Source organism: Eleutherodactylus coqui, chromosome 5 (genome assembly GCF_035609145.1).
Source record: "Eleutherodactylus coqui strain aEleCoq1 chromosome 5, aEleCoq1.hap1, whole genome shotgun sequence".
Lineage (NCBI taxonomy): Eukaryota > Metazoa > Chordata > Amphibia > Anura > Eleutherodactylidae > Eleutherodactylus > Eleutherodactylus coqui.
In genome coordinates this window covers 30,207,982-30,235,921 of record NC_089841.1, presented here as the reverse complement: position 1 = coordinate 30,235,921, position 27,940 = coordinate 30,207,982, and the positions used below count along the sequence as shown (strand labels likewise).

The 27,940-nt window shown below is 44.8% G+C and overlaps 1 protein-coding gene across 2 annotated transcripts in view; it reads left to right on the top strand.

Annotated features, from left to right (window-relative positions):
* The first annotated feature begins 514 nt into the window (after nucleotides 1-514).
* The window catches only part of LOC136629129 (zinc finger protein 585A-like), an 80,289-nt gene continuing 52,863 nt past the window's right edge, over nucleotides 515-27,940 (top strand). The window contains exons 1-9 of one of the 2 annotated variants that reach the window (XM_066605276.1): nucleotides 515-753; nucleotides 3,480-3,583; nucleotides 3,917-4,096; nucleotides 4,179-4,302; nucleotides 6,215-6,318; nucleotides 6,438-6,617; nucleotides 6,700-6,823; nucleotides 6,906-6,970; nucleotides 12,932-13,034. In XM_066605276.1, the coding sequence (XP_066461373.1) occupies nucleotides 630-753; nucleotides 3,480-3,583; nucleotides 3,917-4,096; nucleotides 4,179-4,302; nucleotides 6,215-6,318; nucleotides 6,438-6,617; nucleotides 6,700-6,823; nucleotides 6,906-6,970; nucleotides 12,932-13,034 (1,108 nt within the window). In that variant the 5' untranslated portion in view covers nucleotides 515-629. The remainder of the gene's footprint in view (nucleotides 754-3,479; nucleotides 3,584-3,916; nucleotides 4,097-4,178; nucleotides 4,303-6,214; nucleotides 6,319-6,437; nucleotides 6,618-6,699; nucleotides 6,824-6,905; nucleotides 6,971-12,931; nucleotides 13,035-27,940) is intronic. The other variant, XM_066605270.1, reaches the window with a different exon arrangement.

The following is a 27,940-nucleotide window of genomic DNA, read 5'->3' as shown; positions in this document are numbered from 1 at the left end:
GGAGGGGGCAGCATCCTCACACATAGGAAGAGAAATCCTGGGGGATGAAGGATCAAGCAAATCTGACCATGAGGGGGCAGCATTCTCAAATAGAGGAAGAGGAATCCTGGCAGCAACAAGACCAAGTCTTCCTACATTCCGTCCCAGCAGCCTTCTCTTCTTCTCTGCCCACAGAACTACATTATTAGTTAGCCCCTCCCCTTACAGTCATGTGACCGCAAATCATGTGACTTCCTGTACTCAGACTTCCTAGGAGTCCCTTCATTCCAGCACCTACCCTGATACAGGTAAAGGAGGTTTGTGAGACCTTCTGCCATCAGCAGGCCTTATGATGGGACCTCATGAAGGAGCCGGCGCCCCCTGGTGGATGATAGGACTCGCTGCTGGAAGTTACCAGCAGTAACCCTTTTACTGCCTGAGAGGTGACATGTGCTCCTCACACAGCAGGGGGGACAATTAGGAGTTTAAGGGTTAATCACTGTAGAGAACCAATAGGGGCTGTGAGGAAGGGGCCCACTGAGGGATCTCAGACAGATGGCAGCTCAGGGGCTTTCTGCAGTGACAGGAAGAAGGCAGCACGTTGTCATCTGTAGGTCGGTGTGAGTCTCCCACACAGGGAAGCGCCGTCTATGGAGAGCAGCGCCATTGTTTATTACATTCACTGCAAGTCAGAAGTTGTAGAAGAGGAGAAAAACCTGCGGAACGTCCGGAGCGAACGCAGAAATTGTAGGGAGCAACACGGAGGATCCGTCGGTGAGCGACATAACTCTATCTGCCATCTAGACCATAGAAGACGTGTGTGATGTCACCTGTCACTATTATGTCACTACTGTCACCACTATCTGATGTCACCGGTCACTATTCTGTCACTACCGTCACCACTATCTGATGTCACCGGTCACTATTATGTCACTACTGTCACCACTATCTGATGTCACCGGTCACTATTCTGTCACTACTGTCACCGCTATCTGATGTCACCTGTCACTATTATGTCACTACTGTCACCACTATCTGATGTCACCTGTCACTATTCTGTCACTACTGTCACCACTATCTGATGTCACCTGTCACTATTCTGTCACTACTGTCACCACTATCTGATGTCACCGGTCACTATTCTGTCACTACCGTTACCACTATCTGATGTCACCGGTCACTATTATGTCACTACTGTCACCACTATCTTATGTCACCTGTCACTATTCTGTCACTACTGTCCCCACTATCTTATGTCACCTGTCACTATTCTGTCATTACTGTCACCACTATCTGATGTCACCGGTCACTATTCTGTCACTACCGTCACCACTATCTGATGTCACCTGTCACTATTCTGTCACTACCGTCACCACTATCTGATGTCACTATTCTGTCACTACCGTCACTACTATCTTATGTCACCAGTCACTATTCTGTCACTACTGTCACCACTATCTGATGTCACCTGTCACTATTTTGTCACTACCGTCACCACTATCTGATGTCACCTGTCACTATTCTGTCACTACCGTCACCACTATCTGATGTCACTATTCTGTCACTACCGTCACTACTATCTTATGTCACCGGTCACTATTCTGTCACTACTGTCACCACTATCTGATGTCACCTGTCACTATTCTGTCACTACTGTCACCACTATCTGATGTCACCGGTCACTATTCTGTCACTACCGTCACCACTATCTGATGTCACCTGTCACTATTCTGTCACCACTATCTGATGTCACCGGTCACTATTCTGTCACTACCGTCACCACTATGTGATGTCACCGGTCACTATTCTGTAACTTACGTTCACCACTATCTGATGTCACCGGTCACTATTCTGTCACTACCGTCGCCACTATCTTATGTCACCTGTCACTATTCTGTAACTTACGTTCACCACTATCTGATGTCACCGGTCACTATTCTGTCACTACTGTCACCACTATCTGATGTCACCGGTCACTATTCTGTCACTACTGTCACCACTATCTGATGTCACCGGTCACTATTCTGTCACTACTGTCACCACTATCTGATGTCACTATACTGTCACTACTGTCACCACTATCTGATGTCACTGGTCACTATTCTGTCACTACTGTCACCACTATTTGATGTCACCGGTCACTATTCTGTCACTACCGTCGCCACTATCTGATGTCATCTGTCACTACTGTCACCACTATCTGATGTCACCTGTCACTATTCTGTCACTACTGTCACCACTGTCTGATGTCACCGGTCACTATTCTGTCACTACCGTCACCACTATCTTATGTCATCTGTCACTACTGTCTCTATCTTATGTCACCTGTCACTAACCTAGAGCTTTCATGTGGGGCCGCGGACAGTGACTCCCAGTCGCGTGATTTCTGTTATCTAATGGATAACAGCGATCACATCAGGGGAGCTGAAGCTACTCCCCTCCCTCCTCTATGATGTCTTGCGTCGATTTGGTCCAAAAAGAAAAAGATGATTTGGCCCGATGGACATCGGCGATCACGGAAAAGTATTGTTTTATTTTAAAAAGTGAAATAAAGTAAAAGTTTCATCTTTCCTCCCTGATCAGATCCGTGAGAGGAGATGAAAATACTCACCTAATGTCCCCTGAAACCTCCGATACTACCGGGCACCACCTCTGATCTGCGCATCCCCCAACAAAATAGCAGCGCATGCGCAGTAGAAGTGTATGCCAAAGTGACTTTGGCATAGTAACCAGCAGGGACCACAGTGGTTGGTCCTTTCCAACATGGATGGCTGTGATATACCCATCACTGCAATCCCTGTGATTTGTGTAATAACTACAGCACTGGATTAGTCCCGTGTATCTCTAGCCCATCACCAAGAGAGTTTATGAGAGGGCAGAGATAGGGGCGATTTTCCAAAAATTGGCCTGCTCATTAAGTTGCAAAAAAGCCTGGTCACTAAGAGGTTAAAAATGTTTGCACTATTTTGTCCATGAAAATGCCATCCATTATTGTTAGTGGGATCTGTCTAGTGTCGTCTACGTTTGGCACTTGCTGGATAAGCCGGTTCCATCATTTTGCTTGTTGAGCTTTGAGGTCAGAACCTGTCAGGAGGATTCTGCTGCCCGATGTCATACATACATCTTAACACGCATGTACATTGCAGATATCTATATTGTGCTCTAAAACACGGCAGAGCTTCAGAGGAAACACTGGAAAAAGCAGCTCTGAACTTCGAGAAGAGTCAGTGGGGCGGTCACTGCTGACTTCTCCTGCCTGGGTCGGCTATCAGTCCAACTGATCTGGGTGAGGAGAACCCTGTCAGGATTTTGTGCTGTCTGATTGGCTACAGCAGTCACATGTCCTGGTCAGCAGCAACCAGGAAGGACACAGGGGTTGTGAAGCAATTTTAAGTAATGCAAAAACACTTTTAAATGTTTCCCCTTATTATCTCCAGTAAACTTATTCTATAGTTTTGTTTTTTGTAGTTTTTGTATTGGTTCGTATTCCTTTCATTCAGATCCCTACATGATTGATTCATCAAAGATGGAGAAGGAGAGAAACAAGATGGTGAAGAATGTATTAAATCTCACCCTAGAGATACTCGCCCAGCTTACTGGAGAGGTGAGAGATTCTGATGATGTCACATTACATCATTCTTATCAATGGTAATAACAGATGACGTCACTGGAGAGGGGAGAGATTCTGATGATGTCACATTACATCATTCTTATCAATGGTAATAACAGATGACGCCACTGGAGAGGTGAGAGATTCTGATGATGTCACATTACATCATTCTTATCAATGATAATAACAGATGATGTCACTGGGGAGGGGAGAGATTCTGATGATGTCACATTACATCACTCTTAGCAATGGTAATAACAGATGACGTCACTGGAGGGATGATGGAAATGTCTGTAGTGATATTTATTAATGTCTCCTCATATACAGGATTACACAGCAGTGAAGAAGACCTCTAGTGATGGCTGTCGGGCCCCTGTGTGTGATGGATGGGGAAGACCCCTGAGCCCAATCAAAGGGCCCCCACCTTACTCCCTGATACATGAGGACATCAATGTCCAGAAGATTCTAGAACTCGCCAACAAGATGATTGAGCTGCTGACTGGAGAGGTGACGCTGCTGGGAATGCTGGGACATTATACAGTAACAGCACTGGAGGCTCCTGGGTAATGACTGTATATTGTGTTGTCAGGTTCCTATAAGGTGTCAGGATGTCGCTGTCTATTTTTCTATGGAGGAGTGGAAGTATTTAGAAGGACACAAGGATCTGTACGAGGACACCATGATGGAGACCCGCCAGCCGCTCACATCGCCAGGTAATAGACATATTTAGCAGGATTGTATCTGGGGAGAAGTGGGCATGTGCCCCTGGCAAGTGAAGCAAGTGTTACCAGCCGGCCATCCTGAAAACTGTTAGTTGGATTAGTGGAGCCACCCACTATACAATTTTTGATTAAAGCAATACATATCTACTGATTGCTGATATGCAAACATCCCGGTCATAGAGTGACGCTAGTCAGTAACTAATTGCAAAAGTAAGTGCACCCCTATGTAATGTAACTTCCCAATGAAATTTGGCGCAATAAGAGCACCCCTATTCAGGACCAAAAGAATGCTCGTGCCAAATTTCACGCTTTTTATGATACCGGGAAGTAACATTACATAGGGGTGCACTTACTTTTGCAAATAGCATTGAATAATCGAGTTGTGATCCCTTTACTTTTCCTATTTAGGACCTAAAGAATGCTCCTGCCAAATTTCATGTTTGTACATCGGGAAACGTACGATGTTGTACAAGTGTGAGATTTGGCGCAAGCATTCTTATTAAATTAATTTCTAATATTATATTTTATAAAGTTTTCCGTACATTTAATGGGGCCATTAAAAATCCTGCTTGTCTGTCAAATAAAACAAGCTCTCATACAGCTTTGTTAGCAGAACAAAAAGCACTTGTCCTTGGGCGGTGGGGATGAAGAATAGCTGCTGGAGTTATTAGACCCCGAACAGACTCTTTAGGATGAATAGAACCCCCAACACACAATGCCATCGCTCTCAGGCACCTAACACTAACTTTAACCACTTGATGTGGAGCTGCCCGATGGAATACCCCTGGATGGAGGTTACAGACTTCCTGGGACAACTATTAGGGTGCCACTTTAACCAACCCCACTGAATGTCTGCTAGGTATACTGGGTGAAGAACAGTGGCAATTCCATACCCGTATCCTTAGTGAGGTGCTGTTTCTGGCCATAAGGCTGTTTCGTTGCGCTGGATGAATAGGAGGCCCCCGACGCTCCCCCAATGGCAGAATCTGGTCAATTCAATTCTTGCATATGAAAAAATAGTGTAGAAAAATAGAAAGGGCCCAGATAACTCCTATAAAATCAGTGGAATTTGGTGCGGCTCGTCAACCTCGACCCACATGCAAAACACATTTGAGCGAATGGTGGACCTAATGAGGTCCTCGACCCTCCCAGGTACCATTTAGTTGTAATGTTATACTGTGTACACTGTCATACAGAACTGTAAACTCTCTGTATACTTGAACCATGTTATTCTCAGGTTTGTTAATGAGGAATATGATTTGCTATGTTCTTTTATTCCTCAATAAAATGAGTTTTAAAAAATGGCTGTAGGAAGGGGTTAAAGGGAACCTGTCAGGAGGATTCTGCTGCCCGATGTCACACATACATCACCACACGCATGTACATTGCAGACATCTATATTGTGCTCTAAAACACTGCAGCGCTTCAGAGAAAACAATGTAAAAAGCAGCTCTGAACTTGGAGGAGAGTCAGTGGGGCGGTCGCTGCCGACTTCTCCCTGCCTGGGTCGGCTATCAGTCCAACTGATCCCGGTGAGGAAAACCTTGTCAGGATTTTGTGTTGCCTGTAGTTCGCACTTCATAAAACTCTGGCAGGTTCCTTTTAATATCTCCTTAAATCGGTTTCCCCATGACATGCCTCTGTCCTTCCTGGTTGCTGCTGACCAGGACATGTGACTGCTTCAGCCAATCACTGGCCATAGCACTGACCTTTTATAGCCAGTGATTGGCTGCAGCAGTCACATGTCCTGGTCAGCAGCAATCAGGAAGGACACAGGGGTTGTAAAGCAATTTGTAAGTAACGGGAAAACCCTCTTAAATGTTTCCCCTTATTATCTCCAGTAAATTTATTCTGATGTTGTCTTTTTGTGATTTTTACATTGTCTCATATTCCTTACATTCAGGTTCCTTTATAATCGATTCATCAAAGAAGGAGCAGGACAGAAACAAGATGGCGAAGAGTGTATTAAATCTCACCCTAGAGATACTCTTCCAGCTAAATGGGGAGGTGAGGGATTCTGATGATGTCACATTACATCATTCATATCTATGGTGATAATACATGGTGTTACTGGAGAGATGATGGAATGTCTGCAGTGATATTTATTACTGCCTCTCCATATACAGCATTACACGGTAGTGAAGAAGACCTCTAGTGATGGCAGTCGGGTCCCTGCATGTGATGAAATGGAAAATCACCTGAGCCCAATCACAAGGCCTCCACCTCACCCCCTGATACATGAGGACATCAATGTACAGGAGATTCTAGAACTCACCAACAAGATGATTGAGCTGCTGACTGGAGAGGTGACGCTGCAGGGAATGCTGGGACATTATACAGTAACAGCACTGGAGGCTTCTGGGTGATGACTGTATATTGTGTTGTCAGGTTCCTATAAGGTGTCAGGATGTCGCTGTCTATTTCTCCATGGAGGAGTGGGAGTATTTAGAAGGACACAAGGATCTGTACAAGGACGCCATGATGGAGCCCCGCCAGCCGCTCCCATCACCAGGTAATAGACAGGACTAAATACACGGGTACTTTATTATCTGTATGTAAAGAATGACTTCAGTGTCCGTCTGTGTTTCCTGCAGTTCCATCCAGTAAGAGAAGCCCACCAGAGAGATGTCCCCGTCCTCTTCTTCCACAGGACCACCAGGTATGTGGAGATGTCCCTCTGATCTGTAGCAGGCTGTGAAGCTCTTGTCATCAGTCTTATTAGATGTCTTCTCCTTGTGTGATGAGGCCGGTGGAGATGGCAGGATTACCGCTGACCAAAAACATTAGATCAATTGTGTCAAATTCATTGTCAGTAAGGGCCACATCAGCATTATAGTTGCCTTCAAAGGGCTTATGGTAATTGTAAGACTGTGAATGAGGTAGCAGGCCTGATTTGGCCTGGGACCTTTAGTTTGTGTGTGCATTAAATGAATGCCTTGGGGAAAGAATGATCAAGGTCCGCTTTTGCTAAAACTTGATCATTATTTGAAAGTTTCACAACTCAACAAGCCGAAAGTAAACACTGAAATTGAAATTTCTAAAGATGAAAACATGGCTAGAAGTTATATAATTTAAAAAATGTTTTTATCTTTTCCTTAAAGGGGTTGTCCCGAGGCAGCAAGTGGGTCTATACACTTCTGCATGGCCATAATAATGCACTTTGTAATGTACATTGTGCATTAATTATGAGCCATACAGAAGTTATAAAAAGTTTTATACTTACCTGCTCCGTTGCTGGCGTCCTCGTCTCCATGGTGCCGACTAATTTACGCCCTCCGATGGCCAAATTAGCCGCGCTTGCGCAGTCCGGGTCTTCTCCTCTTCTCTATGGGGCTCCGTGTAGCTCCGTGTAGCTCCGCCCCGTCACGTGCCGATTCCAGCCAATCAGGAGGCTGGAATCGGCAATGGACCGCACAGAAGCCCTGCGGTCCATGAAGACAGAGGATCCCGGCGGCCATCTTCAGCAGGTGAGTATGAAGACGCCGGACCGCCGGGATTCAGGTAAGCGCTGTGCGGGTGGTTTTTTTAACCCCTGCATCGGGGTTGTCTCGCGCCGAACGGGGGGGGGGTTTAAAAAAAAAAAAAACCCGTTTCGGCGCGGGACATCTCCTTTAAAGCATTACTTCGGCAAAAAAAAACATTTTTCTTCCCTCTACCCCTCATCATGATGTTAATGAGGTGTCATCGAGCCGCCATCTAATATCTATATCCGGCTTTTAGACCTGCAGCTATGTGGCTGTCAGAGTAGTTAGAGCATAACTCAGTCAGACAAGAGGCTTCCCACTTTACCTTCTATGGACAGTTAGTCAAAATAATGTCACACAGATATATGTTGAGGTTAATTAAGTACTAGGTGTTTAAAGAATTGGTTTAAAATGATGTTGAGAAGGCTGAACTTTTTTTTAATTCCTATTTTTCATCTATTTTCCCTCAAGAAAGTAGATGTAACATCAACTTATCTTCCCTGTGCTATTGGAGGAATAAAATAATGCAGGCTATCCAAGTAGAGAGATGATGAGGGAACATTTAGCTAAATGAAATAAATTCAAGTCTCCAGGTTCAGATGAACTACATCCTAGGATACTAAAGGAAGCCACAGATGTAACTGCTGAACCACTCGCCGTAATATTTGAAAAATCCTGGAGAACAGGATGAGTCCCAGAAGACTGGAGAAGGGCAAATTTCGTCCCTGCCTTCAAAAAACAGAATTACATACCCCCGGGTAACTACAGGCCTGTGAGCCTAACTTACATACCAAGAAAGATCTTTGAACAAATTATTAAAAACCATATATGCAAGAACTTGGATGAGAATTAAGTAATTCACCAGAGCCAGCATGGGTTTGTAACAAACCAATCATACGAGACTAATTTAATTTCCTTCTATGACACAATCACAGACTGGGCTAATCAGGGAAATACGGTAGATAAAGTATCCTGACTTTAGCAAAGCATTTCACAAAATGACCAACTATAGAATGAACAAGGCAACTGTTAGGTGGATTCACAACTAACTGAGTGATCACACTCAAAGAGTGGTCATGAATGGGTGCACATACAATTGGAAGAATGTCTCAATTTGGGTGCCACAAAGCTCTGTCCTGGGCCTAGGGTTTTTCAACATTTTAAAAAATGATATAGAGTAGAGAATTGAGGGAAAACTGATCAAATATCTCAAAGACAAAGTTAGGAGGCATAGCTAACTGAACAGAGAGAAAGAAGATTCGAAAAGATCTAAACAAGCTTTAACAGTGAGCAGGAACTTACAGAATAGTGTTTAACAGGGAGAAATGCATAGCACAAATGAAAAAAGCACATACAGAATAGAAGTAATTGGACTAAGCAGCAGCACATGTGAAAAAGACATGGGTATACTAATAGATCACATACTGAGCATGAGTCAACAGTGTGTTGCAGCAGCAAAATAGGCAAAGACAATTCTGGGATGGATTAAGAGGAGCATAGAGTCTAGATCACTTGAGGTAATTGTACTCCTTTATACTTCCTTGGTCTGATCTCATCTGGAATCCCGTGTTCAGTTCTGGGTACCCCAATTTAAAAAAGTCATCAATAAACTGAAGCAAGTTCAGAGACGAGCTATCAGGATGGTGAGCAGTCTGGGTATGATAGAATTTCTTTGCAGTCTTCCTTAGTACCTCTAGCTGTAAACTGTAGGTCACTACTAGAAGCACACGCCCATTTTTTTCTTTCTCTGTGTATTGGAGTAGTTGATTCCTGGGTATCCTGGTGGCTCTGGTGATTTGGTCATCAATTGAGGTGGGATTGTAGCCCTGATTTTAAAATGTCTTTTTGAGATTGTGTAAGCGTTCCTCTCTGTCTGTTGAGTTGGAGGAGATCCGGTGTTATCTGATGGCCTGGCTATAGACGATGGACTATTTGATGTGCTTAGGATTGCAACTGTCCCATCTTAAGGTATATGGGCCGATCTTTTGATGTTCGGTATATGGATGTCTGTTTGAAATTTCTATGGTGGTGTCCAAAAAGTGGATCTCTGTATAAGAGTAGCTTAATGTCAGGCTTATTGGGGGGGAGGGGAATGCATTGAATCTCATGGAATTTTATTAGTTCTTGTTCAGTGTTGGTCCAGATGATTATGATGTCATCAATGTAGCAGAAGTAGGTTTGCTGAGGCAGGAGGCCAGAAAGTCACTCCCCAGTTTTGCCATGAAAAGGTTGGCATATTCTGGTGCCATTCTACTGCCCATGGCAGCTCCAATGAGTTGCAGGAATATCTCTTTGCCAAAGAAGAAATAATTATGTGTGAGGATGAATCTTGTGAGTTGTAACAACGATTCAGAGGCAACCCTATTGGCCTTAAGGTGTGCCTGGCAGGCAGGCAGTCCATCTTTGCATGGGATGTTAGAATATAAGTACTCCACATCCATGGTGACCTACAATTCACAGCTAGAGGTACTAAGAAAAACTGCTAAGAAACTCCAGGCACTTCTGAATGACTTTTAGAAGCTCCTTGCTGGCATTAGGAATCAGAGCGATTGTTCTACAGTTTCCAATCCTTGACATCGCCCTTCTTAGGCAGGGAGATGAAAACTGGTCTTTTCTAATGCTTTGGCCATATACAGGTCCTCCAGATTGTCCGGCATAGTGTTGTTAGTGCGGCTCTACAATGACTCTACTGATGCCAGATACTTTGCTGTCTGGTAGCTGCCTCCTCACCCACTTTACTTCCCAGCAGGTCTGGTTCCAGATCCTCTTCGGCCCCATGTTCCTCTGGGTGGTCACTGCGAGCATATAGTTTTTCTTTATAGTCTTTCCATCTCTTCTTGATGTTTTGCTGGTCACCGATTTCATTCCTATCGTGGTCATATTGCTGCTTGGCGGTAAGAGAAAGGCTTCTTCACCTGTTTCCCAATGGCAAATAATTCCCTGATGTGACCCTTCTTATAGGCTAATTCAAGGTTCATTTATAGGGTGTTCAGGAAATTTTTGTTGTCTTTGCTGTCTTCTCTTTGGAAGCTCTACTTGTGCTTCATTGATTACACTAAGGCTTTTGTCTGCATTGAGCATCATAAGATTTGAAAAGCACTAAGGGAGGTAGGAGTACCAGCACACCTGATCACGTTGCTCAGGTCCCTCTACAGCAATCAAAAAGCCACAGTGAGAACCAACTATGGGGATACAGAATGGTTCAAGATCAAAAAGGGCACAGGACAAGGATGCATCCTCTCTCCTTTTTTTCTTCAACCTCTATGTGAAAGTTACCATGAGGCCGTTGTATTATCAGGGTGTTGGGCTCAAAATTGATAGAAGAACCATCAGTAATCTAAGGTACGCAGATGATACAACTCTGGTAGCTGAGACAGTGAAGCATGTGAAACTCTGATTTTAAAGCTAAAATAAGAAAGTAAAAAAGCTGGGACTTCACCTGAACATCAACAAAAAAAAGATCGTGCCCACTGCCATCAAGGAAGTCCACATAAAGGTCAACAACCAGGAAATTGAAGCAGTTAATGGTTTTTTATTACTTGGGTCTCTTATTGATCATAGTGGCAGCTTGGCAGGTTAAATAAAACCTTGATTAGCACTGTGTGTCTCATTAGATTTGAGCACTATTTATATGCAGGAAACCCTAACCAGACTAATCACTAACCAGACTGTCACTTCTGCATTTCACTGGGGTTAGAACATAAGACAATTTTCTTCGACCTCTGAATGACCCAGGGTGATAATCCTAGTTCATTGCATAAGGACATACAACTTCACATTGGTAGTCACAGTGCCCAATTAGAAATGTCATTACTCGGCCTTCCCCAAGGACCCCAATCCTGTATCATAATTGAGAACCATGGACACCTGTAAGACCCTCGTGGTCAAGCCACCAGAAAGCTACTGGTTAGTCTTTGCTCTCATTGACCAGCATCATTGTGTTCAGCTTATCTCAATCAATGTCACATTCATATGTCTAAAAGAGCACATAAAGAAATAATAGGTCTCACTTTCCGGCAGGAGACGCTGCCTCCTTTCTCTGAATTCCCACCCCTGTCCAAATCTCCAAGTCTCTTGAAGAAGGGAAGAAAAATTGACCCCAGTGACAATGGCACTCACTGTCCGTTTTTCTTTCCTCTATTCCTGAGGACACATGGAACACCGCTTTGGGCAGAGAGAGATAAAGCTAAAGGAATCTCTTGGGAACCTTCAAATAATGTCATTGTAGTAAGAACATAACCCACTGGGACAAGAGGATTCCTATTGGACCTTCTGTAGACAACTAACTCTGGAACAAACCAAAATAACTTCACAGACATATGGTGGGGATAAGTAAGCTCTGAATTATATTATAATAATGTCAGAAAATAAAGAATTCCTTACCTGGTTCTTCTCATGACTAAGAATTAACTAGGAAGATATTGAAAGTGAAGGAAATGTTTACATCATTGAACGATTAAAGGGGTTATCCAGTTACAGAACAGCATCCCTTTAATAGGGCTATGTGTAATATAAAATAATAAACTGAGTGGTACTTACCCCTCCATCACCACTGGGATCCAATGCTGCAGCCCCGCTGTGGTCCTGGCATTTGTTGTGCTATCACAGGAAGTCGGGTAATCGTTGCAGCCAATCGGAGGCTGCAGAGTCACGTTCCCGAACTCCTGGCTTCATGGCACTCAGATTGCGAGTGTCTATGCTTGAAGGATGATGCTTGGACCAGCTTTTTGAAGTTTGACTTGCAGATGACCTCTAAGTCAAACTTCATGAAGCTGGTGACAGAATCCCTTGAAGGAGCTGATGTAGTCTAAAAAGGGCATCCACTGTGACATGACTGATAACTGCTGCTGTCAGGTCATTTTTGGCCATACATTTAAAGGTGATGGTAAAGCAGCATGTAGGAACCCAATAATTCTTCAAAGAATGTTCATGATAAAATCCAAGTTTTTATTTTTAGATCCAATACATCAACGCTTCAGCCGGCACACGGGGGACGGGTCAGAGTGTGTTTATTGTGGGGCAGCTGAAATTGTTTCTATTTTTGCATTAAGGTCATTTTTAGTCGTTATGATGATTAGTGATCTTTTCTGGTCATGTAAAACCTTCCACACGACTTCTCCAACCGTCTGCTGACTTTTACAATATTTGTCTCACAGCTTTTGTATCCGGATGAAGATCTGACCAATATTAATACTACAGAGACAAATGTGAGGGGCGATCAGCGGTGTAAAGAGGGGATTCCTACAGGTAACCGCCCAGGTGAGTAGTAACCACTAAATACAGCAGAGTGGAGTCACAGATTCTCCTCGGTCAGCGGCTGCAGATAGTTGTGTAGATTTATAAGCTCTGGGATCTGTCAGTTTCCGCTATATATTCCCCCATCCAGCCAGAGTACAAACTAAATATGGATGAAGTGTGATACCGTTATAGGTGATATCACAGGATGGGCATTTACGGCACGGACATGAAACACCCCTATGTGAGCGGGAACTACTATTTATTATATGAGGTCTATACTGATAAGGGAGAAATGGTTTTCCAGCTCCAGTACTAAGGGTCCTTTTACACTGACTGACTCTTAATCTGATGTAACCAGCACTGATCACAATACCGAAGATGGAGTCCAAACAAAAGTAGAGTGCCCAGCTGCACTCACACCTTGACCCAATAAGGAAGGGGGGGGGATTTTTTGGGAGAAAAGTATGCAGAGCCAACCAGGGAGCTGTGAACCTTCAACTCCTAAATTGTAGTAAAATAGAGAGTGTGCTGTGGCAGCATAAATGGTTATAGGGATTTCGTTAAAGCAAAAAAAACTTTATTGTTCCAATAGTCAAATATATAGGCAACGTTTCAACCTTCCAGATCTCTTTGCAGCGGCTATCTGTCTGTTAAATACCGAAGATGGAGACATAGACCTTGATGAATAAATAAATCGTGTTATTTGTATAGCCAACTTATTCCGCAGTGCTTTCAGGTAATTTAGTACAAGCTGGATACTATTAACATGGACATGATAAAACTCCCAGCATGTCCTATTCTGGTTTGATTCATGGACCAGAATCGGACATGCAATGTCTACTGCCTGCCAGCATGGGGCAGCACACAGTCCATATGTGTCCATGCGATGTCCAATCTGAGTTCTCGGGCACAACTCGCACTCAGCGACTATATTTCCTCTTTATATGACCAGTTTCAGACGAGCACATTAACCCCTTAGTGACCAAGCCTGTTTTCATCTTAATGACCAGGTCAAATTTTGGAAATCTGATATAGTAACATAGTATGTAAGGCTGAATGAAGACAATATCCATCTAGTCCAGCCTGTTTATCCTCCTATGTTGTTGATCCAGAGGAAGGCAAAAAAAACCCAAGAGGCAGGAGCCAATTAGCCCCTTTGGAGGAAAAATTCCTTCCCGACTCCCTAATGGCAATCAGACTAATCCCTGATCAACCTCTAATAGTTCCTATCTGCCTGTATACCCGGATTAACAAATAACCTAAGATTTATATCCTGTAATATCCTTTCCCTCCAGAAAGACATCTAGTCCCTTTTAAACTCCTCTATGGATTTTGCCATCACCACATCCTCAGGCAGAGATTTCCAGTCTTACTTCTCTTACAGTAAAGAACCCTTTTCTGTGTTGGCGATAAAATCGTCGCAGTCCTGGGTGTAAACAGATTGTGGGAGAGATCCTTGTATTGTCCCCTCATGTATTTATACATAGTTATTTGATCACCTCTTAGCCAACTTTTTTCCAGGGTAAATAATCCCAATTTTGATAGTCTCTCTGGGTATTCCAGTCCCGTCATTCCATGTATTAGTTTAGTTGCCCTTCTTTGAACCCCCTCCAGCACTGTAACATCTTTCCTGAGCACCGGTGACCAGAACTGTACACAGTATTCCATGTGAGGCCTGACAAGTGCCTTATATAGTGGAAGAATAATGTCCTTTGCCCCTATACCTCTTTTTTATTTTTTTAACTTGTATTTTATTAAGGTTTTACAATTTTACAACAAAGTGGTAGACATTTCGCTGAAAAGTGGTACAGTCATGCAGATTTACAATAAGCAGTGTCTACAATGAAATGGAGGAGACTGAGGGGATGCACACCAGAGAGCCTTTAGCATGGTGTTTTTTGTAGTATCTCAGCTCAGTCTTAATTTGCAGTATTCATTAAGAGAAACAGTGTATAGAATAATCGGCCTGGCCAGGGCCCAACTTGGTGATGTAGAAGGGGTTGGAGAACATGAGGGGTAGACAAGGTAGGGGAGGTGACGAGGGGGGGGGTGGTGACAGGGACAGCTTGGGTGTTTCCCGCGGGGCGAAGATTGCCAGAGACAGTCCTGGTCCATGTGTTTTGCTACAGTGTAGCTTTCAGTTGGTTGAGAAGGTTTTCCCCTTTTTATTGTTTTGTTTGTTTATTTCCCTCTCTATTTCGTAACTCTTATAGTGAGGGCAGGAACCTATTGTTTTGTGAGGGAAGTGAATATTCCAACCATGGGGACCATATTTTTAGGAATTTTTCGTGTTTGTCAGATAAGATGGAGGTTAGTTTTTCATTTGTTAGGTACCAGTCTAGTCTACGTTTAACTTCGGTGAAGTCTAACGAGGCTTTTTGCCATGAGTGTGCAATTACCTGCTTCGTGGCTAGGAAGAAAAAGGATATTAGTTTTCTGGAGTCAGAAGGGATGTTATTTATACGTTTGTTTAGGAGGGCCTCCCAGGGGTCCTTGCGGATGTTGTAGTTTGTAACTGAGTATATTAGAGAGTAGACTCTAATCCAAAGCCTTTTCACTCTAGGACAAGTCCACCAGATATGAAGCATGTCTCCTGAGGTTAAACATCCACGAAAGCAGTTGGGAGACCTTCCGGGGATCGCGTGGGCAACGCGATCTGGGGTTAGATACCAGCGGAATAGGACTTTAAAGGATGTTTCCATCATTAATATGTTTCTAGCGCTACTGTTGGTGGCGTCCCATATCTGGGCCCATTCCTCCTCTGAGAGGGTTTTTCCGAGATCTCTTTCCCATCGGGTTGTATATGGGAGTTGTGTTCGGAAGGAGGAATGTATTAGATCTGAGTAGATCGTTGATATGAGGCCTTTCGCATGTGGGTTTTTGTAGCAATGTCTTTCAAATGGTGTTAAGGTTAGTGGGGAGTCTACGTTTTTGAGAAGAGTGGAAATAAAGTGTTTTATTTGCAAATACCGGAAATACCGGAAGATTTCCGATGATGGTATTTTGTGCCTTTCTTGTAATGAGGGGAAAGAAATTGGTCCATTTGCCGTATATAGTTGGTATACTTTAGTGAGACCTGACATTGTCCAGTTTGCGAATGATTGTGGCGACTCCTTGCCTGGTAAGAACATAGGGTTGCGTATTAGTGGCGCAAGGGGTAAGTGGGGAGATATCAATTTCCCCGAGTATTTTATGGAGTCCCATATGTGGAGGGAGTGGTTGACTATTGGGTTAGTGATTGTTGGTCTATATTTGGGAGGGGTCCATAGCAGGGCGTCTATTGTGAGGGGGTGTATTTCCGTGGCCTCCAGGGATACCCATAGTGGGGTGTTGTGAGTAGAATGAAAAAGGGCCACTTGGGCCGCCTGGTAGTATTTTAAATAGTTTGGGACTCCCAGACCTCCTCTCCATCTGTGTCTGTATAAGGTGGATCGTGTTACTCTCGGGATCGTTCCGTTCCACACAAATCGGAGGGATATTAGTTGGAGAGTCTTTAGTAGGTGGCCAGGTACTCGAATCGGGAGTGCTCGAAAGTAGTATAGTAGTTTAGGAAGGAGTGTCATTTTCAATGCGTTAACTCTTCCTATCCAAGAAATGTGATAGCGACTCCAGCTTTCCAGAAGTATCCTCATCTTACGGAGGAGAGGGATATAGTTTTGGCCATATAGAGATGCGTAATCGTTCGTTAGTTGGATGCCCAGGTAGCCCAAGGAGCCCGTCGCCCACTGGAAGGGGAAGTTCCCCTGGAGTGTGTTTAATGTTTCGGGGGGTAAAGTAAGATTGTATACTTTTGATTTAGTTTGGTTAATGGTTAAACCCGATATTGACCCGAATCTGGATAACTCTTGCATAAGGTTAGGTAGGAAGATGTGGGGGGAAGTTATTAGCATGAGTAGGTCATCAGCAAACATTGAGAGTTTGTGATGAACTGAAGCTATTTCAATTCCTTTTATGTTTGTGTTGTTTCGAATTTTGATGGCTAATGCTTCCATGGCCATGATAAAGAGTAAGGGGGATAGTGGGCAGCCCTGGCGAGTCCCCCGGTAGATCCGGAATGTATCCGAGCAAAAGACTCGGTAGCGTTCGGAGGCTTTAGGGTGAGTATATAGTGACCGGATCCAGGAGAGGAACCCGCCCGGGAGCCCCCAGTGTTCAAGGGTCGAGAACAGAAAGTCCCAACTCAGTGTGTCAAAAGCTTTGTTGATGTCGAGGGATAAGAGCATCGCTGGGATTTTTCTAGTCCTGCAAAGGTGTGTGAGGTGAGTGATTCTTCTGATGCTGTCAGGGGCTTGTCGACCAGGGACGAAACCTACTTGGTCTCCTCCTATTATTGAGGGGAGGGCTGTGTTCAGGCGTTCCACAAGAATTTTCGTAAGGATTTTTACGTCGACATTTATTAAAGATATGGGACGATAGTTTTGAATGTTTAGTGGGTCTTTATCTGGTTTCGGTATCATAGATATTGTGGCCAGTAGAGCTGTTTGGCCGACGTGGTTACCTTCCTTTATTGCATTGAAGTAGTTTACTAGGTGGGGGGTTAGGATTGGAGAAAAAATTCTTATAGCATGGGGCGGAAAAGCCGTCTGGGCCTGGTCGTTTGCTGCTCTTAATTGTTTTGATGACGTTTATCACTTCTTCGTGGGTGATCTCAGAAGCTAAGTGTTCAAGAGTTGTTGTCTTTAGTCTGGGGAAGGATATTTCTTGTAGGTAAGAAGTAATTTCTTCTTGTGGGATGGCGTGTTGTTGGGAGTAAAGTTTCTTTAGAAATTTTTGAAACTCTTGAGTTATAGTAATTGGGTTGGCCGTTATTGTATTTTGGTTTGTGCGTAGTTTGTAGAATGATGTTGTGTCTGGTTGTGTACGTAGTCTACGTGCTAGTGGCGTAGTGGGTTTGTTGTTAAAGACGTAAAACCGTTGGCGTGACCATCGTAGTTTCCTTTCTATTATGTCTGTAAGGCAGAGGTCTAGTTCAGTTTTGGCGCGTGAGAGTGCCTGAAGGTTTTTTTTAGTTGGGTGTTTTTTGGCAGTTTCTTCTAATTGAGAGACTTGTTGTTCTAGTTTTAGTTGTAATGCTAGGCGTTCTCGTTTACGGCGTGCTGCCATTTGTATCAAATGGCCTCGTATGACTACTTTATGGGCCTCCCAGAGGGAGACAGGAGAGGAGACGGAAGGGCTATTTATTTGGAAGTATTCTTCCATTTGTGGCCTTAGTAAGTTTATTATTTCGGGCATTGAGATAAGGGAGTCGTTAAGGGTCCAAGATGTGTTTGTGGGTTTAGACTAGAGATGAGCGAACGTACTCGGATAAGCACTACTCGTCCGAGTAATGTGCTTTATCCGAGTACCGCTGTACTCGGGGCTAAAGATTCGGGGAGCGCCGCGGAGCGGGGAGCTGCAGGGAAGAGCGGGAAGGAACGGAGGGGAGATCTTTCTCTCCTTCTCTCCCGCCCGCTCTCCCCTGCTCCCCGCCGCAACTCACCTGTCAGCAGCGGCGCTCCCCGAATCTTTAGCCCCGACTACAGCGGTACTCGGATAAAGCACATTACTCGGACGAGTAGTGCTTATCCGAGTACGTTCGCTCATCTCTAGTTTAGACATTAGGGAATTGCAAGAGATGGACATTGGGCTGTGATCTGACCAGCGGACTGAAAGTATTTTTGATTGTGGTATTTGAGGCGTGAATGTGTCAGGAACCAGGATATGGTCTATTCTTCTATAAAGTGAGTGTGGGGCTGAAAAGTGTGTGTAGTCCTTTGTGGTTGGGTTTACTTCTCTCCAAATATCCACAAGGCGGTTTTGTTGGAGGAGGGATTTAAATTTTTGGGAAATGGAGTGCTGGGGTATTAGTGATTGAGTTGGAAGAGTGGTGGAGTTCCTATCCAGATCCGGGTAAACTATACAGTTTGAGTCTCCGCAGAGAATGACAGTGCCTATTTTAATGCTTTCCACTATTTCAAATAGTTTTGTGAAGAATTGAATTTGCCTCGAGTTTGGGGCGTAGTAGGAGACTAAGGTTGTTGGTACGTCTTGAATAGAGCCTGTTAAGATTAAGTAACGGCCGTCAGGGTCCGTGGTTGTTGAGGAGTGTGAGAAAGGGACTGATCTGCTGAAGCAGATAGTTACTCCTTTTGTTTTAGTAGATGCATTTGCTGAATAAAATGTTGGGTATTGGGGGGATAGGTAGCGTGGTGCTGAATTGGGGGAAAAATGGGTTTCCTGTAAGCAGACTATATCTGCTCGTTTGGTCTTATAGTATCGAAATGCCTTTGAGCGTTTCTGAGGGGAGTTAAATCCTTGGACATTATGGGATATTATTTTTAAATCCATGGCAAATAGTGAGATTTATACCTAAAAAAAGCTGTCTCAGGGTCTCCACCCCGCGGGAGAGGGGGTCGGGGGGAGGAGGGGGGGGGGAGAACATACAGGTAATGGCCAACTGTTGACATTTGTTTTAAGGGTTGTAGGCTTCGCTGTCTTAATGGCAGCATGCCGAAAGAGTCTCATATTTTCGGGTGGTTTTCAGAGGTGTAGCCACATCGACTCTGAGAACGGGTGGGTTATGAAGTAATAGTTCTTGGGGAGAGATGGTTCAAGTGGACCTAGTGGGAGGTTAGGGGGTGATGGTGTGGGAAAAGTGATATTAATAGATAAATAAAGTGGGGAGAAGGAGGAGGGGATTAATAAAAATAATTAAAAAAAAGGGGGGGGGGCAGGAGGGGTAATTCACAGATATATTACGGTTACTTGCGTCTGTGCTTCATTTTCGTGGAGTCCTTGTCGGTCAGCTGTGTTGGTCTCAAGGGATTGTTGAATTCTTTCTCTTGTTTTCGGAGGTGGGCCTTGAGGATGATGGTGAGGTTGGTGGTAAGTCTGTGGAGTTCGGTTGTGGTGGTTGTTGGATGTTAAAATCTTTAAAGCATCGTCGGGCTCCTTCTGGTGATAGTATCGGGTGTACTTTATCTTGGTAAGAGAAAGTCAATTTAAATGGAAATCCCCATCTATATTGTATTTTTTCTCTTTGTAGAATTTGTAGGTAGGGCTTAAGTGCTTTCCTTTTCGAGAGAGTTGAGGGGGCCAAATCTGGATATAGTTGGTAGTCGAATCCTTGGAAGACTAGTTTGTGGGAGGAACGAGCTGCGCGCATTATTTGTTCCTTAGTGCGGTGAAAATGGAGCTTGAGCACTACGTCTCTGGGAGGCCCGTTAGGGTTTGGTGGTCTCAGGGCTCTATGGATTCTGTCAAATTCCAGTCTGTCGATTGAAATGTTGGGGCAGAGCTCTTGGAATAGTGCAGTTATTGTTGATTGAAGATCTTTTATCGATTCAGGGACTCCACGGATCCGTATATTATCGCGACGAGCTCTGTTTTCTGCTTCTTCTAGTTTGTCATGTAGATAGTGAATTTCATCATGGAGCTGTTCTATGTCTTTTTCATGGGATTCAAGAACTACGGTGGCGTTGTCCATCCTATCTTCGAGGGCGATTGTTCTTTGGCTGAGTTCTCGAATTTCTCCAGAGAGCTTTGTTGTTATTTCTGAAGAGGTCTTGGACAGTTCTTTTTGTAGCAGTGATTCTATCTGAGTTAAAAGATTTTCTGGGATATTGGGCATAGGGCTCGTTGTAGAGCTTCGGTTCGGGTTTGGATCTCCGCTGCTTGGTTGTGATAAGTTTTGTGAATCCTCTATTGAAGAGCGGGAGTTTTCATCTGAGGAAGCAGAGATGTCTTGTGATTTTGAAGGTTTTTTTGTGCTCGTTTGTGGGGGTAGGGAATTTTTCCCCTGTCTGGTTTGTGTTTGCGTGGGGCGCATGATTGCGCTATTAATGGCTTTCTTCTCTCTCGTCTTTTTCTCTCTCCCTCCCTTTCTGTTCAGGATGTTGGTGATGATTTTTGGGTCCACTTGACGGTTTAGCCACCGTGTAGAGTCTTGTGTGGCTAAGGGTGCATTAAAAGGAGGTCATCCTTTTTGCTCCTAAGTGTCTTATTTCTTCTTTCCTCCTTTTCTTTTCTCCTACTCCCTCTTTGTCACCCCCTCCTTCCGATGGGATGTGTGCAGCGCTCTGTTTGTGTAGCGCGTGTGGCGTTTGACGTTATTGCTGGAGTTAGGGAGGTCTTTATATATAAGTTGTAGTGATTGTGTCTTTTCTTCTGGCAGTGCTGTTCACGACCACTTGGTGGCAGCAGAGTCCAAATCTTGTGCGATTCAGTATAGGACTGTTTGAGTAAAGTGGATTTGTGTTGTTGGTTGTTATCTCTGAGTTCAGGAGAGGTCGTTAATAGAGGTGGTGGGGGACTCCTACTGCTGTGGACCGTATGCAGAGTTTCTGTTGTAATAGTAAAGTCCTCTAATCAGGGGGGGGGGGGGGGGGTTGGTTGTCCCAGGAGGGAATGTGTCTCTTAGCAGTTTGCCTTCTTAGATTTGTTGTGTTGTGGGCTCTGCTGTGTGGGGTGTAGCAGAGTTGAAAAGGGCTCACCCAAGTCGTTCTAGGAGTCCTATATCAGCTTTCAGCAGAGTTTGTTGCTGTGCCTTTACTGTAAAGTGTTGCTCCTTTGTAAAGTCGGGGTATTCACACGGCTTACAGGAGCGCCTCCGCCCGCGGAGGGGGGGTTAATGGCGTCTTCGTCTCTGACAAGGGGCCAGGGGGGTCTGTGGCTTAGTTGTTATTGCTTGTAGGGTGATATTCTGTCCCCACTGATTATCTTAACCGTGAGGCTAGAGTAGTGTCCCTGGCTCTGCCGTCAGCCGAGAGTCGCGGGAGAGCAGGCTCCAGAGGCGCGCGCCGCCTCACCGGCCTTGTACAGTCGTCGGGGCTCCCGCCGCCGGTTGTATGGTAGATGCAGTGTGCAAGCGGGCGTTGTCTGCTCCGTAGAGGTCGGTAGCAGTTGCCCGGCGGACCCCGCTGTTGGTTTAGGGAGCGCGGACACTTTTTCCCGCCGTCAGCGGCGTGACGTGGTCTGCAGGCCGCAACAAGCCGCCGGCTTTTTCCTCCTCTCTGCTGGTGTCTCGTCTGCCGGTCGTCTTCTCAGACTGCTCTCCGGTGTTCCGGTGAGTAGCTGTTTGCTCTGTGGTGGGAGTTTAGTTGTCTGGGGTGACTGGATGGTTCGGGTATCTCACTTTGTGCAGGAGCTCTGGTGAAACACGTCCGCCATGAAGGAAAGTCAGGACACGCCTCCAGTTTTCTTAATTGTTTAGGGGTGATTCTTTTCTCTTTGTTGTAATACAAAGGATTGTAAAGGAGTGTAGACTTCTGTGAGCCTTGATGGATTTACTGGGGGCCTGTAGTACGTCGGGCTGCCAGTAGGTGGTGGTGTTGTTTCACAGAAGCTGCAGAGATCTGCACGGCGCAGCCCCTATGTTTACTGGAAAGCCTCGGTTTGTGGCTCACTAGCCTAGTCTCTGAGGGGGTATCTGAGTTGCTGGAAGGAGGTAGGGGTGCCTTTTTTCTCAGGCTTTGTTGTGCAGTTTATGTCCCCTGTGATCCCTCCTTTGTTATCCTCCGTGCTTGTTCTCCCTCCTCCTCCCCGTATCCTACCTCCTGCTGTCTCTGCCGGGTCTTCTCCTCCTCCACCTCGTGCAGGGGGGAGCTGGGCTTCTTTTCCAGTTGCCACAGGTCTCTTGCTGGTGGTACCTGGTGAGCAGGGGCACTTCCCGGCCGTTCTTCTCCACTTCCGGTCGCGGCCCCTCTCCACTTCCGGTCTCGGCACCTCTCCTACTCTAGCCCGCGGCTTCAGGCCTGCCTGCGGGCCGAGATTTTTTTCTACCACGGAACCGGCCGTGGGTGGGCTCAAACTGTTCCTCTCGGCGAGGTGGAGTGAATCGCCGGGTCCTCAGGTGTCTCTCGACGGTGTGTCGCCCCAAAACAGCCGCTGAAGTCGCCGGGTGCAGAGGAGTGCTGGTGTATGCGACTGCTCTCCTCTCCCGCCAGGCCACCGCCCCTATACCTCTTTTAATGCACCCCTAGACTTTATTAGCTTTTGCAGCAGCTGACTGGCATTGGTTACTCCAGTTTAATCTGCAATCCACTAGTACTCCCAGGTCTTTTTCCATCTCACTTTTCCCTAGCAGTACCCCATTTAGTGTATATTGGTGACATCCGTTTCTCCTCCCCATGTGCATAACTTTACATTTTTCAACACTGAACTTCATTTGCCATTTTTCTGCCCAAGCCCCCAGCTTATCTAGGTCCATTTGTAGCTGTACATTGTCCTTCATTGCATTGATTAAATTGTATAATTTTGTGTTATCTGCAAATATTGATATTTTACTGTGCAGCCCCTCTATCAGGTCGTTGATAAATATATTGAACAGAATGGGGCCTAATACTGAACCCTGTGGCACCCCACTAGTGACGGTAGCCCAATCAGAGTATGAACCATTTATTACCACCCTCTGCTTTCTATCTCTGAGCCAATTCTTTACCCATATACACATGTTTTCACCCAATCCGAGCTGTCTCATTTTATATATCAGCCTATTATGCGGCACAGAGTCAAATGCTTTAGAGAAGTCCAGATATACAAGTTCAATAGACTCTCCCAGGTCCAGCCTAGAGCTTACGTCATCGTAGAAGCTGATCAGATTGGTCTGACATGATCGACCCTTCATGAACCCATGCTGGTTATACCGTTGTTCTCCCTGAGGTACTCTTCGATGGCATCTCTCAGGAAGCCCTCGAATATTTTTCCAGTTACTTAAGTGAGACTTACCGGCCTGTAGATACCAGGCTCACTTTTGGACCCCTTTTTGTAAATGCGCCAATCCAATGGTACAACCCCGGTCTTGATAATATACACAAATATTAGATATAGCGGCCTAGCTAGGACATCACTTAGTTCCCTTAGTATCCTTGGGTGTATTCCATCTGGGCCTGGCGATTTTATCAATTTTAATCTTTAACCGATTCTGCACCTCCTTCTGCGTTAGGTATGAGATATTTTGTGAGGGGCTCATTTTATTCCACTGCATGTGGCATTTCCTTTTCGTTTGTGAATACGCTTGAAAATAAACTATTTAATAGGGTTGCCTTCCCTCCATCATCTTTAATGATTTCTCCTGCATTATTTGTTAAAGGGCGAGTGCTCTCAGTGCAAATCCTTTTGCTGTTAATATATTTGAAAAATAGTTTGGGGTTGTTTTTGCTCTCTTTGGCGATCAGTCTTTCTGCCTCCTCCTTACCAATTTTGATCTTATCTTTGCATATTTTGCTTTTTTCCTTGTACGATTTTAGTGCTTCTTCGCTGCCTTGTTGCTTTAGTAGTTTGAACGCTTTCTTTTTTTCATTTATTGCCCCCCTTACCGTCTTGTCGAGCCACATTAGTTTCCTTTCACTTGAAGTTCTTTTCTTTTAAAAGGGAATGAACTGCTCACATGAGGTGATTAGGATACTTTTAATCTTTCCCCATTTGTCCTCTGTACTGATATTTTTGAGGATGTTGTCCCAATTAATGTTGCTGATAGTTCTAAGCTGATCAAATTTTGCTTTACTAAAGTTTAGTTTATTTGTCGCTTCCTGATAAGGCTTCTTATTGAATGACAGCTGGAAGTTGATTATATTGTGGTCACTGTTCCTCAAGTGCCCCTCAACCTGTACCCCTTTATTCGGTCCGGTTTGTTATTATTCGGTCCAGTTTGTTAAACATGTGTCACTTTTACATAGAATAACTCCGTAAAGGTTATACATATCCAAGTGATTCTTACATTGTTTTTTCGCCACATATTGTACTTTAATTAGGCGGTAAAAATAGAGCGATAGTGCAAACATAATATAGAAGTCTTTGGTGATATAGTTTCCATCTATTTACTTTATTCTGGATGCACATTTCGGGTTTCTTTTTAACCATTTAGGATATGTACAAATTTAAAGGGGTTGTCCCGCGGCAGCAAGTGGGTCTATACACTTCTGTATGGCCATATTAATGCACTTTGTAATGTACATTGTGCATTAATTATGAGCCATACAGAAGTTATAAGAAGTTTTTCACTTACCTGCTCCGTTGCTAGCGTCCTCGTTCCCATGGAGCCGACTAATTTTCGGCAGCTAATGGCCAAATTAGCCGCGCTTGCGCAGTCCGGGTCCTCTTCTTTTCTGAATGGGGCCGCTCGTGCAGGATGCCGCCTCCGTGTAGCTCCGCCCCGTCACATGCTGATTCCAGCCAATCAGGAGGCTGGAATCGGCAATGGACCGCACAGAAGCCCTGCGGTCCACCGAGGGAGAAGATCCCGGCGGCCATCTTCCGCAGGTAAGTAAGAAGTCACCGGAGCACGGGGATTCAGGTAAGCACTATCCTGTTTTTTGTGTAAACCCCTGCATCGGGGTTGTCTCGCGCCAAACGGGGGGGGGGGGGGGGAGGGGGGTTGAAAAAAAAAAAAAACCGTTTCGGCGCGGGACAACCCCTTTAACATTAATTATTAACATTTTGAGGAATATTTTGTTTTCCCACACCAAGCAAAGCAACGGCTCATAGGTAACAGAATGATAGATACCCATTTAAAAAAATACACATCTTAATGTAGTCACTGAGGGGTGTCACGAGTATTTTGACAAAAAAAGTTACTTTACAGGAATTAATGCAATTTAAAAGGAGAAAAAATAAAATTTGATAGTTTTGCAAATATGTCATTTTAAAGACAGGATTTTTTTCTATAGTGCACATGAAAACGAGGATTTGCACCCCAAAATGGATACCTCTGTTGGTTTTGTGTTCAAAAACATACCCATTGTGGCACTCATCTTATGTCTGTATGCACAATGAGGCCCAAACTGAAAGCAGCAGCCGGTGGTTTTCAGAACAGACATTTTGCTTGAAGGGGATTTAGGCCCTATAGCATACCTGTATGGCCCTTGAGCTGCCAAAATGACAAAAGACCCCCACAAATTACCCCATTTTCAAAACCAGACCCCTTGTCGAATTCATCTAGGGGTGTACTGCATATTTTGACCACACAGTTTTTGAATGATTCGAAGCAAAGCAGAAGGAAAAAATTATGACTTTGTTTTTTTGGCAGTTGTGTCATCTTTTTTGTAGAGCACACATATGAATGACGACTTGCACCCCAAAATGGATACCCCCATTTGTCCCGTGTTCAGAAACATACCCTTTGGAGCCCAAACCGAACAGAGCATCAAAATTTAACTGTCTTTTAACTTTTACGTGATCGCCATTATCCATTGGATAATGGCAATCACGTGACCGGAAACTGCTCACCGTGGCCCTCGGTCATTGCACCAGGCTCTTGGCTACGTTTAATAGCCAGGAGCAAGGATATTTTACATTCCCCGGGCCCTCCTCGGCTTCTGCGCTTGCGCTCACCATTTTGGCGATGGGCACATGCGCCATAGCTGAAAAAAGGTCCACGGTTAAAGATACCAACGGACGGCATCGCCACAGGTAAGTAATTTCACCTCCCTTCACGGTTCGGATCCGTCACGGGAGGGGAAACTTTGTTTTTTTTTTCTTTTACGTGATTGCCGTTATCCATTAGATACCAGCAATCACATGAGCAATAACTGTGTACTGCGGACCCCCAGAACCCGGGGTAAGGTTCGCGGATAAGGCCCCCGGATTTAGGTACCTAATTTCATCTCTGTTCACGGATATGATCCATAAAGGGAGCTGAAAGAATTTTTCTATTTTTTTTAAACTTTTTTTTTTACTTTTACATGCTTGCTGTTATTCATTGGATAACAGTGATCATGAGACCGTGAACCGCTTACAGTGGCTGCCAGTGACAGCTCCATGCTCTCGGCTACTCAGACTAGCAGGGAGTTTTTACATTTCCCGGGCCTCCCGACCCTCTGCGTGTGCACATGACGTAATTACGTTTGGTGCGCATGCGCAGATGCCATTGTCAGGTTCTGCAGGACCAGAACATTACGGGAAATTATGGAGAATGGGGAGAGTATCGTCAGCTCCCCTAACGGATTCGAACCATAAGGGGAGCTGAAACTTTAACTTTTTTTTTTGTTTTAATTGACTTTAATGCGATCGCCGGTATCCACTGGATACCAGCAATCATGTGACCGAGGAGGGCTTCCCGCAGCCCCCATGACAGCTCCAGATTGTTGGCTACCTCCGGTAACCGACAGGATCGAGATATCACATCCAGAGCCTGTGGGGTTTTAAACCCCAGAGGAAGAATATTTTTACACCCTCGGGGATTAAAGCCCAGCAAAACAGGATGTAGAAAGGCAATGGGGTGGTCACTAAGGGGTTAAGGGCACATTTTTACAGATGTGTCCCAGCCCGACTGCAGGTCTACTGACCAGAACTTGCAACGTCACAGGGAACTATGAAGTGAGCAGTCTGCGAGTAGAAGCAGGGGCAGTCAAAGAACCCAAAAAGCCCCAGAGCAAAACTCCGAATGTCACCCCCCCACACACTGGGATAAATATATAATATAGTATTTTCATCTCTCTGGGCCCATACTGCCACTAAGGTTTCTTGCAGCCAAAACTTGCTTCAGCCTACTCTACCTATCAAGCTGCTGCTGCAACCACTAGTGAACTTTTCAGTGCCCCCTCCAGTAATATGCCCCTAGTCTCACTAAGTAATAGTGCCCCCCGTTGTGATTTCACCTTATGTACTGGTAATAGTGCCTCCTGCTGTGAACCCAGTTAGTAATGTGACTTCCTCTGAGGCTCTAATCAGTGGTGTAACTAAAGTCCTACGGGCCCAAGAGCAAACTTTAAACACCAAAAGATATGTTCATTCATGTCCATCTGCAAGTGGTTCCATCATCTTTCCATGTTGCAGAAATGGCTGAACTCTATCTGGATGGAATATACTATTTTTGTAGCTTTGGCTCTGAGATCTACCGGGGACAGGAACCCGGGGCTTGTGGAGAACTCTGCTGCAAGTTTTTTTTTTTAAGACCCTTTTTCAGATCCCTCAGGACACGTATATCATTGGTGGAAACCAACCAGAGTTAG